We start from the raw sequence: 19,601 nt of genomic DNA on the forward strand, positions 1-19,601 counted from the left end.
TACTATGTGCTAAATTTCTGGTAACATATCACATAAACAGTAGGTAAATTTGTGAGAACATATCACATGTTCTCAACAACATATATGACATTTCAGCTTACACAAACACAGTTTGAGTAAACCAAAATAACAAGTAATTTATTAATATGCTAACAGAGTGACATAACCAGCAAAAGGACATAACCAGAGTGACATATCTAGTAAAATCACTAGTCCAGAGTGAGAAAATCACTAGTACAGCAGTTTAGTTCCGTATTTTTGCATAAGTTCATCACACAATAGGTACTAGATGACCAGAGTGACATAAGGAACAAAAGGACATAGCAATTCAGTAATATGCTAACAGAAAATCACTACTCCATCATATCACATCTTTGATTTTTTCTTGGATTGCACATTCTGTTTTTTGGTAGCCTTCCTCTTCCCACCATTTGATCCTGCTTGTGCTTGAACTTCTCCTATGCTTTTAGCTAGCTGGCTTGATCTGATTTGAGCATCAGTGTTTGCTTGCTGTTAAAAAAATATGAGAGTACATAAGCATGTGAATGCACAAGTGATTAAGAAAAAGAAAAACTATTTGAAACAAGAGAGTGAACTTGTATTTACCTCAGATGACTTCATTTTCCTGCCTGTTTTCTTCAGGAAGGCATTCTTCTTCTTCCCCTTTTCAGGATTCTTGTGGCAACCTGTCTTGTTGTGCCCCTTGTGGCCACACATGCTGCAAGTAATTTTAGTGCCATGCTTTGACATTTTCTTTCCTTTTGGTGCTTCTCCCTCTTCCCTCTTCCTGTCATTATTCCTAGGCCTACCTGGCATACTCACATACCCAGGTGCTTGTGGTCTAGGTTTGTCAGAGATAGGCCATCTCTCTTGTCCTTCTACTGGCTCCAAGCAGTGCTCATATATCTTCTTAAATTGCTCAACTGAATAGCATTTGTGAATGAAGTCAGCTATGTTTCTTCCACTCTTGTATATGGCACTGATGGCATGGCAACAAGGCATCCCTGCTAGCTGAAAGTAACCACAAGAGCAAGTCCATTTGTCCAAGTTCACTGTATAGCTCCTTCCTCTACCACTGACATGTTTCACCTCAAACCCTTCCTTGCCATTCCAGAGCACATCACAGAACTGAGTCATTTTGATGGCCACCTTAAGCTTCTTGAAAATGTTTGGGCATATATCACTAGATGTCCACTTTTCACTTTTGCTCCTATTTTCTTGGACTCTAAGTGTCATCTTGTGTCTAATCTTCTCTAGCATAGAGATGATAGGATAGAATCTGGCCTCAACTATAGCATTGTTAAAGGACTCACATAGATTGTTATCGACTGAGTCACAAAGGGACCCAACAGGAAAAAATGATCTTGCCCAATGCTTAGGCTCTGTCCTCATTATGTCCCTTGCACCTTCAGGTGTATCTTGAGCTAACTTGGCCTTCCTATACATGAAATCTTCTCTATTTGCAGCCTTGGCAATTGCCCAAAATTTCTTTTGCAGAGCATGCTCTCTAAACTTTTTTTTCCAGTTAGCATAGATGTGTCTAGCACACATTCTATGTTGTGCCTTTGGTACGTAGTTTTGCATTGCATTGATAAGGCCCTACATTGAAGTTGCAAAAAATATATTACAATAGGTACATAGGACAAATGTAGATGGGACAAATTAACCTAGCCTAAAAAAGTGTACCTAGCATAAAAGTGAGTCGGTCACGCTTCTACAAGGCGAGTGAACCTAAGCAACCTACCATAAAAGTGAGTAGGTCACGCTTCATCAAGGAGAGTGAACCTAAGCAACCTACCATAAAAGTGAGTACGTCATGCTTCGACAAGACGAGTGAACCTAACCAACATAGCATGAACCTAAACAAACTAGTAATTAATAGGATATCACTAACAAGTAAATAATTAACAAAAAGCCAATATGGACAACTATGTGGACAACATACCTTCTGTTGATCTGATATGAACACCCATCCTTCACCTTGATCATTAATATCCAAGTCCTTTATCAAAAGGCCAACAAACCACTCCCAAGATTCACTAGTTTCTTTCTCCACTACTGCCCAAGCTACTGGATACATTTGATTATTAACATCTCTACCAATAGCACATAGAAGCTCACCTTGACATGCTCCTTTGAAAAAACAGCCATCAAGCCCAATAACTCTTCTGCAAGCTTTAAAACCCTTTTTCATAGCATTGAAGCATACATAGAAGCTTTGGAAAATATTTTGATCCATGTACTCAGGGTTCAAGCCAACAAGGATTGTGCTCCCAGGATTGCTCCTAAGTAGTTCAAGCTGGTAGTCGAACACCTTGGTGTACTCATCTTTCAGTCCGGCAAGTAGCTTCTCTGACACTATCTTCTTAGCAGGCTTGCACTTTGATGTTGAAACATCCGCAAAGAAATCTTTCAGAACCGTGGCTTTAATGCTATCAATTTTCCATGTCGGATTGGCTCTTAAGATGTGCTCATATCTCCTAGCAATAACTTTTGCTGTGACAAGGTGATTGTCTCTGTTAGGTGCACACTCATTTTGATCTTCATATGTGATCACCTGAAATCTAGAACACCTGCTACTATAAGCACCATATATAGTCCACGGACATCCAGGCCATCCACACTTAGCCCTGATCCTCCCTTCTTCTGACTTCATGAAGTTTATACTTCTAAATGTCAGAAGTCCATATTTTATTAGTGCCTTCCTCATCTGTTCCTTGCTCCTGAAAACCATTCCCAAGCAGAATAGTGGAATATCTACCTTAGGGTTGTACCTAGGGAACTTAGTTTTCCTCCTAACAAATTCTCCTTCATGATCACTTTCCTCATCATTGGAGTAATCTTCATCATCTGAGTCAAAGTGGTCTTCTCCTACCACTTCTTCCACATTTGCCACTAGATCTATTGGAACAACACCAGATGGATTTCTCTGAGCCCATCTCTTTGAGTCTCTAATTCTCTTCTTAAAAGCCTTTGCTTGTTCCCTTAGTTCCACATATTCCTCTTCCAGTCCACTGTCATCACTTCCTGCCACATAATCACTATCATCCTCCTCACTGTCTGAAACTGCAGAGCCATTGTCATCATTGTCATGTTCTTGTGTTTGTTGAGCTGCTGCATTACCACTATCTATTACTGGATTAATGACCTGAGAGCTATATATCTAAACCTGAGAACTTTGTATCTGAAATTGGGAACTCAATATCTGAACTTGTGAACTTTCAGTCCTCTGTTTCCTACAGAAATTGTGATTTGTAGGGCTGCTAATCACCTGGGTAATAACAACACTCTCATTTGGTTCGAGCACATTTTCTATTGCGGTCAATGATGATGGATCCACACTAATTATTTGCACATCATCGTCTGCAGTTATGAGTGCATCTGGTTCTACATCAGTCTCTCCTTCTAAATCATTGTCCATCTCATTTTCAAAATCACTACCACTGTCACTTGCACTCTGATCATCTTGCTCCCCAAAATACTCCACATAGACCTCAGCCACTCCTCCATCAGTTATATATTCAGACATCTTCATACAACCAGCATCATCACTCAAAAATAATAGGCCATCCACTAGTTTTTTACCAGGCATCAGGAAGTGAATCTTCATACTTTCTTTCACTGGTATGTGATCACCAAGAAAGCCTTTGATCTCTGGCAAAGACAATCTATCCCTTTCAATCTCTGAACTTGCTTCATCTCCACCAACATAGTCTAAAGTAGGCCCAATTCGAACAAATTGGCCACCAAAATGAAACCGCACATGTAGTTTGTCGCAAGGATCCATGATGACATGAGGAACCTGCATTGCCACAGATTTTTTGATAAAATCAACGAGTGATACAAGTACTCCGAACTAGATGTAAGAAAAATCTATTGTTTCTGCACAAAGTAAATGCCCTAAAAACCAGATTTTTCTGCGCCTACAAACCCTAACCAGAGACAATCATTGGTGAAAAAAACAAGGACGAGAAGACGAATAGAAGATGGAAGGGGATTACCAGAGATTTTTCCATCCGCCGTGATCGTCTTGTCGTCCCCGTGATCAATCAATGCATGTACGCCATTGCCGCTGCAAGCTGGGGAAGGAACGGGTGACGTCCAAGGAGAGAAACAGGGGAAGGAGCAGGTTCGTGGTGGGGTTTATGAGGACAGTAGGGCCCATAGTCCGTCCATCATGGCGTCCAATTAACCCCTAATCCCAGCCACGCCAGCAATCCCGACGCCCAAACCATCTATTAGCACTAATGGGCTGGGATAAACCGGGATTAACAAAGACAAGGTGACAATTCCAGGGATTCTCAATTCAGGGTTTGATTCAGACTTGAAGAACAAAATCAAGGTTTTTTTTAGACTTTTGCCCTACTAAATACTACAACGACGTACAGAAAAAAAAACATGGGGGCCGGGGGCGGTCAGACATCGTTTGTACATCATCTGCCCTCCAATACAGTTACAACACCTGAGTGGCCCACCATCGATGCAATCCACCATTTCTTGTCAGGGATGTAAATGACAAATAAATGGTCTGAAAACCTCGTTCAGTTAGCTTTAGCTAGCTTGATAGTTTATTTTTTCAAACAAAAACTTTATTAAACTATTAGACAGTAGCAGAATCAACAATAAGATGGCCCATGAGCTCGCACGACAGCAGCTGCCAGCGATGACAACTCACGCAGCGGCCGCAGGGGCAGCAGCTTGGATGCAACAACAGTAGTAGTTTAGATGCGACATCAGCTGCTTATGGCCAATGTCCGCTAGCACGGACGGCGGCGGCGAGCCGGGGTCGAATCCGTCGGAGGTTATTATACTAGCGGGAGTAACTTATGGGATGAGAACTTTTTCGGTCATATGATATGGGCCTTTTTTTGCCTTGTAGTACGTTGAAACGACGGTTATTATACAGTTCGGGGTTTTTTATTGGATCCGTTAGAAATGATCTAAGGATATCTCCAACACTGACCCATAAACCCAACACTCTATCCGTCTGCGTGGGGTGTTATATACACATAGTGAGTTTTCACAACTTGGTATACTAGTTTCGCCGACAATGCGCGAGGTGTTATCTACTCCCTCCGTTTTTAAATATCCTTTTTAGAGTTCTTTTTATTTTGTTTTCTGGTTTTTTTTTTTTGAGTTCTGAGGATACCCAGTGACAGCACCGCAGCGGCCCACTGTCGACCAACCCGAACCCACCCACCACCATTCCTTCCTCCTCTGCTCTGCTCCCGACCTCAGACGGCGGCGACGGCGAGGAGACGCTCGTCTTCCAGTCCAGCTGCTCAGCTACCTGAACGGCATGGTCGCCCCCGGCGCCCTCTCCTCCGTCCGCTGGAACTGGAACTGGAACTGGAAGCAAGCGCCACTCAGCAGGTCAGCTCTCGTCCGTTCTGCCCGCGCCCTGCAGGTGCTTGCGTTTATTCCCACCAGCACCAGGTTCATTCCACCGCTGCGACCTACCTAGCTAGCTCGATTGATTACCATGGTCACCAACCAACCACTCAGACTCAGTTGCCGACCGCGTGCACGCACGCTTGTTTGCTTCTCTGGAATTGCAGCTGTCTCTTTCATCCTATTGTCTGTCTTTCTCCCTCGATCGGCGTGTCCCCAGAAATTAAGTAAGTAATGGCCGCCATACATCAAGAGGAGAGCTTGAGCCTTGTGAGAGCCAATTCAAGTATATGATCAACCCGAGCCTAGCTTTGTAACGCTCAGCTTACCAAGCTCATTCACATGGCATGTCCATGTCCTTGTGCCGACCAGCGCCTTGAAGGCCGCAACGTCACCAGCGCCAGACCCGCAGCCTAGCCTTGTCTTTACCCTTGGATTTGCTTCACGGGATGGGATGCGATTAGTTTGGTTGATCACATCCGGTGGGAGCAATGCTATCTTTGGCTCGAGCAGATTACTCGCCCGTCGGACCTGAACTTGATCACTCCTTCAGGAGCACCACAACTGAGGCTCCTTCAGTTCACTAGCACTAGTATAACAGTAAAAGACCTCGATGCTGAAGGAGGGGTCATTTGCTTGCTTGTCAAGCAGCCAAACCAATTGCGATCCTGGTCTCTCTTGATCCCGCCCTCTCTCGTATCAACTCCAGGCATTGCTGCACAGGTCGAATGTATTCCTCTTAAGAAGACCACCGAGCCTCTCCCCAATACGTACAGACAGAGTATATTCTGGAACGACAGGAGTAGCTTTTAGTATTGGTTATTACTCCCTCCGTAAAGAAATATAAGAGCGTTTACAACACTAAAATAGTGACCTAAACCCTCTTATATTTCTTTACAGAGGTAGTACTAGTTTATTTGTAGCTCTCCATTTTTTGAATCTGTGTGACAAGTGGAGCAAGTAGCCTGATTATTACTACTGAAGAACTACTTTTGGCTTTGTGCAGCTGCTTAGTTCTTTCACCTCACACTTGTGCTCTGCAAGCAAAGCAAATGTACCACGTTGGCTTTGTTTAATCACTGATTAATTAACACTCGCTTACCAAGCTCATTCACATGGCTTGTCCTTGTGCCAGCCAGCGCCTTGAAGACCGCAACACCACTGAGTGACGCGAGACCCGCAGCCTAGTCTTGTTTTTACTCTTGGATGCATGCTTTGCTTGGGCAGCGATTAGTTTAGTTGATGACTTGTACCTGCTGATCATCAATACAGATTGAGAGACATCATATCGTGGTAAGTAAAGTAAGCAGCTGTTCTTGAGATGCGCATACCATACACAACTCTCTTTATTATATGCGCCAACGTCTACATATCGCCAAATAACTTGCAGCTTTTACTAAGTACTACTCCCTCCGTCCGGAAATACTCGTCGAAGGAATGGATGTATCTAGATGTATTTTAGTTCTAGATACATTTATTTTTATGCATTTCTCCGACAAGTATTTCCGGACGGAGGGAGTACACATGTTGACAGAGCAATTGCTTACCAAAGCCTTGGCTTAACTCATCAATAGTTCAGATGACATTTTCATATTTTGCGAATCGTATGTCGTAATGATTATAGCACTGGAAACTTCATTCAAATACAAATTTGATGGCATGTTTTTTTGTGTGCCGGATACAAATTCTGTTGGCCAAACTGATTTTTGAATCTCAAAATACGCAGAAGCCAGTAGACTAGAAGGAGAGGGAGTAGGTTTTTTGTACTTGCGGATGACAGCCCCTCGTATATCTTATTAAGTGCGTGTGACAAGTGCAGCTTGTCCAGTAATACTAGTTAATTAGTACTAGATCAGATCTGTCCGAGTGCTAAACACTCACTAACTCACTCTCTCTTTCTCACTGCCGCTCTCCGCCGCTTGCTCTCTTCTCCCTGCCTCCCCCCGTCGCCTCGTCCTCTCCCTCATCGCCTCGCCCTCTCCCCCGTCGCCACGGCGACGGCAGCTCCCGGATCTGGACCAGCCGCACCGCACTGCTGCCGCAGATCACCAGGTACTAAGTCAGATCTCTCTCTCTCTCTCTCTCTCTCTGTCTCTTGTGCATATGTAAGGTTCCTGTAGTCCTGATCGCTATATCCTTTTGCAGCTAGCTAGGCCTCCCTGTCAGTCGGCCCCCATCACCGGCAGACCAGTACCTCGTGCGCGCGAGTCAGCGTACGTAGTACCTACACCTCTCCTTTAATTTGCAGCTAGCCTGTACAGTCAGTACTACTATCTTTTCCAGGATTTCTTACTTTTTATTAGTGACGGCAAATCAATGCATGCATGTATGTACCAATAATTGGATTTCCTTTGGTTTCTGGATTGATGCAGGTCGTACATCCTTGCATCTGATGGGAATGTACGCGGCGCTCCGTGCGGCGCAATGGGTGGTGGGCAAGGCACTAGCCCCCGTTGCCAATGGCATGCTAGGGGCTTGGGCAGCCACCAAGAACTTTGGTCCCAACGTCGATGCCCTCAGCACGGAGTTGCTGCTCGTGAAGGCCACGCTTGAGCAAGCTGCCTACAAGGAGCTTGGAGGCCCGGCAATGGAGATGCTGCTGCAGAAGCTGCAGGACTCAGCGCAGAATGCTGAAGACTTGTTGGATGAGCTGGACTACTTTCGCATCCACGATGAGCTCCATGGCACACACGATGCTGCCGACCAGCACGGCGAAGGTGGCGTGCACAACCTCGCCCTCAATGCTCGGCACACCGCCAAAGCTGTTGGCAAACTGGTCAACTGTTGCCCTTGGCAGCGTTCTAAGCGCCGACAGAGCTCACACGACGATTCCTCCTCAGCGCAAGATGCCAATCAGGTGGTCAGGGGATGCATGCCCAAGCTCGGTAAACTCCTACCTTGCACATTTTCCCCACATTCACATGTTCATGGTGATGATGACGATCATGGCAATGGGCAAGAAACACCAAAACTTGAGTTTAATAGGGTTGATTTCTCTCAAAGGATGAAGGATACTGTAGGGAAACTGCAGCTTATGCGTAATGAGATTAACAAGATTTTGCAGGGTTGTAGCCTTAGAACTGTCTCAAATATAGCCCAGAGCCGTCCCATCACCAAAGGTCGAATTGATGAGCCAAAATTGTACGGGAGGGACCGTGTCATGAATAGCACCATACATGATATCACCAATGGTCAGTACTGTGGCAAGGGGCTAACTGTGCTTCCGGTTGTTGGTCCAGGGGGAGTGGGGAAGACAACTCTGATACAACACATATATGACAACCAACAAGTGCAGGATCATTTTCCAGTCATGATTTGGATATTTGTGTCCCTCGATTTCAATCTGGACAAGGTGCTAGAACAGATTAAAAGATCTACCCCTCAAGTTAGAAGTGAAAAAAAGTGCAGTACAACAGAAGAGTTGATTGAAGAGAGATTAAAATCTAAAAGGTTCTTACTTGTCTTGGACGATATATGGCGGATTAGTAATGGGGATGACTGGGGGAAATTATTGTCAACACTCAATCAATCACAAGAAAAGGGTTGTATCATTCTAATCACAACTCGGTTTCAATCAATAGCACAGAATGTTAAAACAACTGCCGAGTCAATAGAACTGGGTGGTTTAGAATCTAAAGAGTTTAGGAAGTTATTCCTTGCATTTGTCTTTGGCAGTGAGCAATGTGGAAAGGATAAACATTTTTTGCTTGAGACTGGAGATAAGATAATGGAAAAACTAAAGGGATCCCCTCTTGCAGCAAAGACCGTTGGTAGATTATTGAGTAAAGATCTTAGTTTGTGTCATTGGAAAAGGGTCCTAAAAAGCAAAGAATGGGAGAAGCAGACCGATGGCAATGGAATTATGCCTGCCTTGAAGCTTAGCTATGACTTTCTCCCTTTCCATCTGCAACAATGTTTTTTCTATTCTGCATTGTTTCCTGAAGATTACCATTTCAGAAGCCGTGAGCTCATCAATCTGTGGATCGGACTAGATATTTTGATACCTGGTGGTCAAAACCAAACATGTGAAGATATAGGTTTGAGCAATCTAAATGCTTTAGTCATCCATGGATTTTTTAGAGAAGAGGAAACTTCTGCTGGTCCGCGTTATGTTATGCATGACCTACTGCATGATTTGGCATTGAAGGTTGCATCACATGATTGTCTTAGTTTACATCTCCCTAATGATGGATCAGTAGAAGTTCAGCCATCAATCCGTCACTTGTCTATAAGCACAGAGGACTTAGTGAAATATGATGCAGTGTCCAGTGAAAAGTTAAGGAGTGAATTGGAAGAAATAAAGACAAGATTGAAGGTTGAACATTTGCATACACTGATGTTATTTGGAAAAATGGATGAAAGTTTTGCTGAGATATTTGGTGATTTCTTTGGGGAAGCAAACGCTCTTCGTGTTCTTTATTTGCCCAACATGATGTATCCTGTGCAGTCCATGTTACATAACTTTTCAGGACTTGTCCACCTACGATGCCTATGTCTAGGGACAAGGGTGAGACAGATGCATTTACCAATTAGCATCTCCAAATTCTACCATTTAAGGATTCTAGACCTTGTGTCATGGGAAGGGAGTCGTGATTTGCCTGAAGACATGAGCAACCTTGCAAAGTTGTGCCATATTCATATTCGTTTTCATCAGCGTCATTCTGATATTTGTAATGTGGGGAAATTTAAACTCTTGGAAGAGTTAAATGTATTTCGAGTCCATGAAGAAAGTAAAGGATTTGAACCAAGTCAACTAGAGCATTTGACCAAGCTAAGGGAGCTTGGCATCTACAACCTTGAGAAAATACATACAATAGAAGAAGCAGCTGAAGCAAAACTGATAGAGAAAAACTACTTGAAGAGGTTAGCATTGGTTTGGGATAGTGGGCGCTCTAGTGTTGAGCCTGTTATGGAAGCATTGGTTCTTGAGAGCCTTCAACCCCATGAAGATATCCAAGTGTTGTGCATTAGAGGGCACAGAGGCCCTTCTTGTCCAACATGGCTGGGTGATGAGTTTGCTGTTGAAGGTCTACAATCTCTTTATCTTTATGGTGTTTCTTGGGAAATTTTCCCTTCTTTAGGGAAGGCGTGGGATCTTCATGAACTAAGGTTGGTGGATATTGCCAGACCGAAGGTGTTTGTTATAGAGAAAAGCTTTTGCATGCTAATAAAGCTTGAACTCATTGGCCTAGCAAGTTTTGAGAAATGGGTTCTCCCAGCTGAACATGCTCATATGTTCCCTCTTTTGCAACGGTTGACTATAAGAAAGTGCCCGAGATTATTGGGGTTGCCTTTTTCAAACCACATTGTTTCCCCATATTGGTTTCCCAAACTACAACATGTTGATATACAGGACTGTCCAGAATTCTCGTCAGTGATTCCCATCTCCTGGGTTGAAAGGATTGAAAGTCTGCGTCTTGTCACGATTAGAAGCGTCAAGCTACTAAAGTGGTTTCAATACTCAAAATCAGCCGATGGAGTAAAATTGGCAATTTTTGGAAAATGTGATCTATATAGCTTAGATCAAGTGTTAGTTTTTTATAAGGAGGCAGGCCTTGAGAAGCTAGCACTCAAGAGGTGCCCACCTCTAGAATTGAAGCACCTTCTGATGCTAACCTCGTTGAAGACATTGTTTGTAGAAGAATCAGATGGTCTGGTTGGACCACTAGGTGGCCAGGGTGATGTGGAATGGCAGCTCCCTGTTGAGCATATCAAGATCGAGCGCTTAAACGGTAATAGTGGGAAGGAATTGACAGAGCTCCTCCCCCATCTCCCAAGGCTCTCCAAATTGGAAATAAAGTTTTGTGGCAACATAAAACAGCCAGTGCTGCTACAAACAACAGTGATGGAGAAAGATGAAATAACAGCAGCAGAACAGGAAGAGGATAATGGGGTGGATGTGCAACAAACAACATCAGAAGCATCAAAGATGGGAGGAGGTGAAATAACAGCAGCAACAGAGGAAGAGGATGAGGAAGATGAATTGACGACATCAGAAGCGGAAGCGGAAGAGGAAGAGGAAGATGAATTGACGGCATCGGGAGAGGAAGAGGATGAGGAAGATGAATTGAAGTCATCAGAAGAGGAAGAGGATGAGGAAGATGAATTGACGGCATCAGAAGAGAAAGAGGATGAGGAAGATTATTTGACGGCATCAGAAGAGAAAGAGGATGAGGAAGATTATTTGACGGCATCAGAAGAGAAAGAGGATGAGGAAGATGAATTGACCTCATCAGAAGAGGAAGAGGGTGAGGAAGATGAAGGAATGGAGGAATGTGGAATAACAACAGCAGAAGAGGAACATGATGAGGAAGATGAAATAACAACATCAGCAGCATCAAAGATGGAGGAAGATGAAATAACAACAGCAGCAGAGGAAGGGGATGATGGGGTGCTGCTCTTCCCAGCTCATCTCTTTGACTCACTACAGGAGTTGGTCATCTATGATTGCCCAGAGATGGTCCTGATGAACCCACCAACTCTTGTTCCTGGAGGAGGATGGTTCCAAGCCTTGAGATCTCTCCAGAGATTAAGTATACAGCTCTCCCCAAAGTTTCTGTCTGCCTTCTCGTTTTCCCGTCACCTTTTCCCTTCCTCCCTGCAGTTTGTGGCGCTTTGGGGTGTGGAAGACATGGGGACACTGGAGCCCCTCTCAAACCTCTCCTTTCTTACCAGATTGGAATTGATTGGTTGCGGAAAAGATCTGAAATGTCAGGGCTTGCGCTCTCTCCTTACCACCAGGGGCCAGCTCGACGAATTAAGAGTCTTTGGCAGCACTATGTTCTTTGCTGGTTGGGATCCCAATCCTAGGCGGTCTTTGGGGGGTGTCGAGGGAGAAGAAGAGCAGCAGACACAACTTGTTTCATCCACACTGCAGAAGCTCAGCACTGATGACGCAGCGGGACTCCTTGCTGCACCCATCTGCAGCTTCCTCTCTTCCTCCCTCACCAAGCTGGAACTTCATGGGGATGGGTCTGAAGGGATGAAGTGCTTCAGCAAGGAGCAGGAGGATGCCCTTCAGCTCCTCTCCTCCCTCCAGCTACTTAAGTTTCATGGTTTCAACGACCTTCAACAACTCCCCGCAGGGCTGCGCAACATTACCAGCCTCAAGATATTATCAATCGAATTCTGTCGAGCCATCTCATCGTTGCCCAAGGATGGCCTCCCTGATTCACTCCAAGAGCTACATGTCAAATACAGCTGCCTGAAGCTAACACTGCAGTGCAGGGGGTTAGAGGGAATCATCCCAGAAATCGATATACGCTGATCGAAGGTAACACAAACATATTTTCTTATGTTTTTCCACTTTGCCCTTTTCCTGCAATCCTGCTCAATAACACTTCTTTGTTCCTAGTAACTGTGCAGGGCAATGCCTTGGAGTTCCCTTGTACATTCTCCCAGCCTTGTAGAGCTCTTCCCTTTCCATACGTACACACTTTGGTCTTGTGGCAGCCGTATTCCTTCCTGTACATAAATCTGGTAAGCACACTAAATGGGAACTTGACTCCTGCTGTATCGTATCAATTATATCCACTTCCACTTACTTGCTGCAAAAAAATATATCCACTTATGCTCCTGCTATATTAGATTTCCATTTTCTTCTCAAACGATAGTGAAGATTTATTTGTCAACACACCTGATCTTTCCACAAGTCGAGAAAACCAACATCACTGTCAGCCAATGCCTTCTGCAAGTCTCTTCTTTTCTTCCTAGATGTAGTTTCTAACGAAACATGTGATCACCATTTGTTTTGGTTCTGTGCAGGTGTACGTACGATCTTTTAGGCTTCTTCGTATTTGCATTTAAGTTTGTTTTATTGTCATTAATCAAGACGTGGTAGTCTACTTTCCTATTTTTGGTGTCGCAATCGAAATATCACTACAGTATCAGGATTGAATAAAGGAGACTTTCAAGGTGATCATTTTTTTTGTACACTGCTATGTTGGTATTTAGTAACCTGCAGGCCTATTCACCTGCATTCATAGTTTCTGTTTGCTTGTTGTTCAGGTGTTTTAGTGTTTGTTTGGTGGGATTTTTAGCCACCTGCGTTTATACTTTGTCCAAAACTCATGAAGACTTGATGGTGTACCTGGAAAGTTCAGTTTTAAGGATCAAAGACCATCATAGCATACTGATAAGGTTTGCAGTTTTCAAATTTAGTCTACTTTGTACTGATACCAAGTATGCGTACATTTCTCATGACTGTTGTCAATGAAATTTAATGGTGTAGGATCTTCACAAGAACAACCTGCATACTGTAGCAGTTCAGGCATGGAGCCAATTCAGATCATGGGGATGTTAGAGTTATAATATAAGTCATGTACCCCTTTGTATTTATCCCGTTGTATAAGGGGTTTCCTGCATATGTTCCACACCTGTATATGTATATATATCGGCCTATGGCCTCATGGGAATACAAGTTGCTTATTCCTAACATGGTATTAGAGCTAGGTCAATTTTTTGCACGCTGCAACTCGTGCTATTGATCTGTCTCTCCTCTCCGATCGAAGGCGCCGGCCTCGATCTCCCGGAGTCTCCCGATCTGATCAATCGAGTCTGGCTCATCTTACTCCCGCTCGAAAGCCCCGATCTCCCGATCAGGATCGAAGCGATCTTCTGGAGTCTCCCGCTAGAAGCCCCGATCTCCCGATTGGATCGATGCTGCTCCCGCTCGAAGCTGCTCCCGCTCGAAGCCAGCGCCCGATCCGGTCCGGTCGCTCGTTCCGCCAGTGCCCGCCGGTTCCGGTCGCTCGATCCAGTCGCTCACTTTGCCAGTGCCCGCCTGATCTGGTCGCCAGCGCTCGCCTGATCCAGTCGCCCGTTCCTGCCCTGAAGTCGCTACTCCCTGCTCGCGCCTGATTCCGCTGCTGGTAGTCTGCTGTCACTGGTGCTCTCGTCGGATCTAAACAAAAATGTCTGCTGCATCGGGCTATGTTGTTGTCCCTCGCTGTCCGGTGATCTTTGATGGTACTAACTACACCGAGTTCACTGGCTTCATGCGCATTCACATGCGTAGCATCCGTCTCTGGGGTGTTCTTTCTGGCGAGGTCTGCTGTTCGCCACGTCCGGTTCCTCCGGTGGCCCCCACTCCGCCGACTCCATCGGTTCTTCCTACGGATGCTAATCAGGCCGCCAAGGATGCGGCTAAGCTTGCTGATGCAGCTGCTGATCGTGCTTATGATGAGAGGGTTTTGGCTTATGAGGAGGCCCTTCAGACGTATCATGGTGCTCTGTCTATTTACACCCAGTGGCTTGATGATGATGCTCGTGTTGCAGCTGTTCTCACTGCTAGTGTTCTGCCTCAGTTTGCTTCTGAGTTTCTGGGTCTTCCTACTGTCTTTGAGATGTGGACCCGTCTTCGTCAGTGCTATCAGCCCTCTGGTGATGCCTTGTACCTTTCTGTGGTCCGTCAGGAGCATGCTCTTCAGCAGGGTGACTCTACTGTTGATTACTTCTATGCACAGAGTTCTGCTATCTAATGCCAGCTTGATTCTCTCCGCAGTGCTGGTTGTCGTACTTGCCTTGTTGCCAGGCTGTCCAGGCCAATTTGGAGTTTCATCGCGTCTACGAGTTCCTATCTCGGCTCCGTAAGGAGTTTGAGCCCCGGCGTGCTCAGTTGTTTGCTCGTGGCCGTATTTCTCTCATGGAGGCACTTTCTGAGATTCGTGCTGAGGAGACTCGCTTACGTGGTGCTGATTTGCTGGAGGTTCCCTCTGTGCTCGCTACTCGGTCTTCTTCCACGCCACCTGCTGCACCGACCCCTTCTCGCTCGAGTGCTCCGCCGCTCTTGCCCACTCCTTCTGGAGGCTCAGGTCGCCCCCGTCCACATTGCGATTACTGCAACAATGATGGTCATATTGAGTCCCAGTGCTACACGAAGAGGAAACACCTGCGCAAGGCGCGATCATCATCTTCAGGGACTTCGTCATCTACCTCGACAGCTTCAGCCATTGCCTTGACTGAGCAGGATATTCTGAGACTTAAGCGTCTGCTCACGGCTTCAGGTTCTTTCTCGACGGGTACTGCTGGTTCTGTGACTGATGCTTCCCGCACTGAGCAACCGCCCTCTACACAGTCAGGTACATCCCCATGGGTTCTGGACTCTGGAGCTTCTTTTCACATGTCTTCTCATTCTTCCACCTTGTCCTCTCTTCGATCGCTGGATTCTCCTATTCATGTCTTCACTGCTAATGGTACTCCACTTTCTGTTGCTAGTAGAGGCAATCTTACCACTCCTTATTCTGTTCCTGATGTTGCTCATGTTCCTCGACTTACCATGAATCTGTTTTCTGCTGGTCAACTTACTGATTCTGGTTGTCGCGTCATCCTTGACGTTGACTCTTGTTCTGTCCAGGACCGTCGCACGCACACTCTGGTTGGGGCTGGCCCTCGCCGCCGTGATTCTCAGGGTCTTTGGGAGTTGGACTGGCTTCATGTTCCTTCCGCTGCCACCACCATCACCAGTTCCTCCTCTTCAGCCGCCTCCGTTACTGGTTCCTTCAAGCAGTGGCATCATCGACTTGGTCATCTGTGTGGTTCTCGGTTGTCGTCTTTAGTTCGTCGAGGTCTCCTGGGGTCTGTCTCAGGAGATGTCTCTTTAGAGTGTCAGGGTTGTCGTCTTGGCAAGCAGATTCAGTTACCATATTCACATAGTGAGTCAGTGTCTAAGCGTCCTTTCGATTTAGTCCATTCTGATGTATGGGGTCCGGCTCCTTTCGCTTCGAAAGGTGGTCATAAATACTATATTATTTTCATAGATGATTTCTCTCGTTACACATGGCTTTATTTCATGACTTCTCGTAGTGAGGTGTTGTTTATTTATAAGCGTTTTGCTGCCATGGTTCATACTCAGTTCTCTTCACCCATTCGTGTTTTTCGTGCTGACTCCGCTGGCGAGTATATCTCTAAGATGTTGCGTGGTGTTCTTGCTGAGCAAGGAACTCTCTCTCAATTCTCTTGTCCTGGTGCTCATGCTCAGAATGGTGTGGCTGAGCGAAAGCATCGACATCTTCTGGAGACGGCTCGTGCATTGATGATTGCTGCCTCTCTCCCGCCTCATTTTTGGGCTGAGGCCGCCTCCACCTCCACCTATCTTATCAATATACAGCCTTCCGCTGCTCTACAGGGTGGTGTTCCTTTCGAGCATCTTTTTGATCGTTCTCCCGATTATTCGATGCTTCGCTTGTTTGGTTGTGTTTTCTATGTTCTTCTTGCCCCTCGCGAACGCACCAAACTTACCGCTCAGTCTGTTGAGTGTGTCTTCTTAGGCTACAGTGATGAGCATAAGGGCTATCGTTGTTGGGATCCTATCGGTCGTCGGATGCGTATCTCTCGAGATGTGACTTTTGATGAGTCTCGTCCCTTCTACCCACGCCCATCTTCCTCGACTTTTTCAGTGGAGGATATCTCCTTCCTCACTTTTCCTGACTCACCTATCACCCTCGTCGAGCCTATGCCTCTTCGTTCCACTCCCTCTGCTTCTCCACCTCTAGTCGATTTGCAGCCACCATCTTCCCCGGTCCCCTCACTTAGCATGTCTCCGGATTCTACACCTTCATCTCCGGTGACTTCTTCGTCGCCTCCCCCTGATTCTACCTTGGCGATTCCTCCTTCTATTGTTCCATCTTTTCCTCAGCATTACACTCGTCGTTCACGACCTGTGGATGCCTCTGTGGATGAGTCGTCATCTTCCTCTCAGCCTACTTATGGCTTGCGTTCTCGTCCTCTTCTGCCTGTTGATCGCTTTGGATTTCCCACTGTTGGTGCCGCTGTTCTTGAGCCGACTTCTTATTGTCAGGCTGTTGTTCATCTTGAATGGCAGTTTGCGATGGCAGAGGAGATTGCTGCTCTTGAACGCACTGGTACTTGGGATCTTGTTTCTCTTCCTCCCGGAGTCCGTCCCATCACTTGTAAGTGGGTCTACAAGGTTAAGACTCGCTCTGATGGTTCTCTTGAGCATCATAAAACTCGTCTTGTGGCTCGTGGTTTTCAGCAGGAGCATGGTCGTGATTATGACGAGACTTTTGCTCATGTGGCCCATATGACCATTGTTCGTACCCTTCTTGCTGTTGCCTCTGCACGCCACTGGTCTATATCTCAGCTTGATGTTAAGAATGCCTTTCTTAATGGTGAGCTGCGTGAGGAGGTGTACATGCAGCCACCACCTGGGTATTATGTTCCTGATGGCATGGTATGTCGTCTTCGTCGCTCTCTCTATGGCCTTAAGCAAGCCCCCCGCGCCCGGTTCGAGCGTTTTGCCTCTGTGATCACTGCCGCTGGTTTTTCAGCAAGTGCTCATGATCCAGCATTGTTTATTCACCTTTCTCCTCGTGGTCGGACTCTTCTTCTTCTCTATATTGATGACATGATCATCACTGGGGATGACCCCGAGTATATTGCCTTTGTAAAGGCCCGTCTTAGTGAACAGTTTCTTATGTCTGATCTTGGACCTCTTCACTACTTTCTTGGGATTGAAGTCTCTTCTACCTCTGATGGCTTTTTATATCCCAGGAAAAGTATATTCAGGATCTTCTTGCTCGTGCTGCTCTTACTGACGAGCGCATTGTTGAGACTCCTATGGAGTTCAATGTTCACCTCCGTGCTACTGATGGTGATCCTCTCCCTGACCCGACGCGTTATCGTCATCTCGTTGGCAGTCTTGTCTATCTAGCTGTCACTCGTCCGGACATCTCTTATCCGGTTCATATTCTGAGTCAGTTTGTCTCTGCTCCCACATCGGTTCACTATAGTCATCTCCTTCGTGTTCTCCGATATCTTCGGGACACGATCTCTCACCGTCTATTCTTTCCTTGCTCCAGTTCTTTACAGCTCCAGGCCTATTCGGATGCTACGTGGGCTAGTGATCCTTCCGATCGCCGTTCACTTTCTGCTTACTGTGTTTTTCTTGGCGGTTCTCTCATTGCTTGGAAGACGAAGAAATAGATTGCAGTTTTCCGTTCGAGTGTCGAGGCTGAGTTGCGAGCAATGGCTCTTTTGACGGCAGAGGTGACTTGGTTACGGTGGTTACTTCAGGATTTTGGTGTTTCTGTCACTACACCGACCCTGCTCTTATCTGACAGTACAGGTGCTATTAGCATTGCGCGCGATCCTGTGAAGCATGAGTTCACCAAGCATATTGGTGTTGATGCTTTCTATGTGCGCGCTGGTGTGCAGGATCAGGTTATTGCTCCTCAGTATGTACCTTCCGAGTTACAGTTGGCGGATTTCCTGACGAAGGCCCAGACTAGAGCACAACATGGCTTTTATCTCTCCAAACTTAGTGTTGTTGATCCACCATGAGTTTGAGGGGGGGGGGGGTGTTAGAGTTATAATATAAGTCATGTACCCCTTTGTATTTATCCCGTTGTATAAGGGGTTTCCTGCATATGTTCCACACCTGTACATGTATATATATCGGCCTATGGCCTCATGGGAATACAAGTTGCTTATTCCTAACAGGGGACTTGTGCATATCCGTGCTGAAAACACTGAATTTGTGCAACGTGTTACAGTGGAGGTGATCATGCAGGCATGTGCAATTTTGAAACTGGAAAACCCCATTAAGGCACTAAGATGCATGATTGTGTTTTTGCTCCCCAACCATTTTCTGAGCACTACTCTGTTCCCATCACCATCGAATACAAAGTAGTGAAATTTGATCTGATCAACTCAACAGTGAATCGGGATGTCGATTGCCGGGGATTTACTTGCTGCTCAACTGTTTACATGCGAGACTTGAGTAACTAGTGATGAAGCTGTAAGTGCCTCGGTCTGATCGATCTTTTATCTACTTTAGTCTTACATGCATGTAGTGTTGGTAGCTAATCTCAACTATGATGTTGCTTTGTTTTGTACTCCCTCCGTTCCAAAATAGATGACCCAACTTTATACTAAAGTTAGTACAAAACTGGGTCATCTATTTTAGAACGGAGGGAGTAGATGTATATCCTTGGAAGCAAGAGATTGAGTTGGGGAAAGGTATGATTGACTGAGACAGTCTTGTGCCACTGCAGCAGCCACACAAGGATGGTGCTGTTCGGTAGATGTGGTTTCAACTGTTCCTTGTGATGCCCCTCATTCGGTTCTTCCTCAGATGCAATGTACTTAAGATGGTCATAGATGGATTCTTGTACACTTTCATACTGAATATTCAGATATGCTTCATTTTAGTCGCATGGAGGGATGATGCTTTTTGTACTGACTAACTAGCA

General features: G+C 45.6%; 2 protein-coding genes across 2 annotated transcripts; one reads left to right on the plus strand and one right to left on the minus strand.

The window, feature by feature from the left end:
* Positions 1-255: 255 nt before the first annotated feature.
* LOC119280793 lies at positions 256-1,074 on the minus strand. The gene is made up of 2 exons (XM_037561515.1): positions 607-1,074; positions 256-510 (listed from the first exon to the last, which is right to left on the minus strand). Exons 1-2 carry the CDS (start codon positions 1,000-1,002, stop codon positions 367-369), a joined length of 540 nt encoding a protein of 179 aa, XP_037417412.1. The 5' UTR covers positions 1,003-1,074; the 3' UTR covers positions 256-366.
* Positions 1,075-5,260: 4,186 nt separating this feature from the next.
* LOC119274734 (putative disease resistance protein RGA1) lies at positions 5,261-12,919 on the plus strand. Its single transcript, XM_037555451.1, has 4 exons — positions 5,261-7,443; positions 7,537-7,604; positions 7,764-12,664; positions 12,746-12,919. Exon 3 carries the CDS (start codon positions 7,784-7,786, stop codon positions 12,656-12,658), a length of 4,875 nt encoding a protein of 1,624 aa, XP_037411348.1. The 5' UTR covers positions 5,261-7,443; positions 7,537-7,604; positions 7,764-7,783; the 3' UTR covers positions 12,659-12,664; positions 12,746-12,919.
* Positions 12,920-19,601: the final 6,682 nt, after the last annotated feature.

The sequence above is a fragment of the Triticum dicoccoides genome, chromosome 3B (assembly GCF_002162155.2).
Source record: "Triticum dicoccoides isolate Atlit2015 ecotype Zavitan chromosome 3B, WEW_v2.0, whole genome shotgun sequence".
Classification (NCBI taxonomy): Eukaryota; Viridiplantae; Streptophyta; class Magnoliopsida; order Poales; family Poaceae; genus Triticum; species Triticum dicoccoides.

Bases quoted from the DNA above. Each gene is read 5' to 3' on its own strand.
- LOC119274734 (XM_037555451.1), top strand. From the start codon at position 7,784: ATGGGAATGTACGCGGCGCTCCGTGCGGCGCAATGGGTGGTGGGCAAG.
- LOC119280793 (XM_037561515.1), bottom strand. From the start codon at position 1,002: ATGCCTTGTTGCCATGCCATCAGTGCCATATACAAGAGTGGAAGAAAC. The intron at 511-606 runs GTAAATACAAGT...TTTTTTTAACAG, and splicing joins GGAAAATGAAGTCATCTGAG to CAAGCAAACACTGATGCTCA.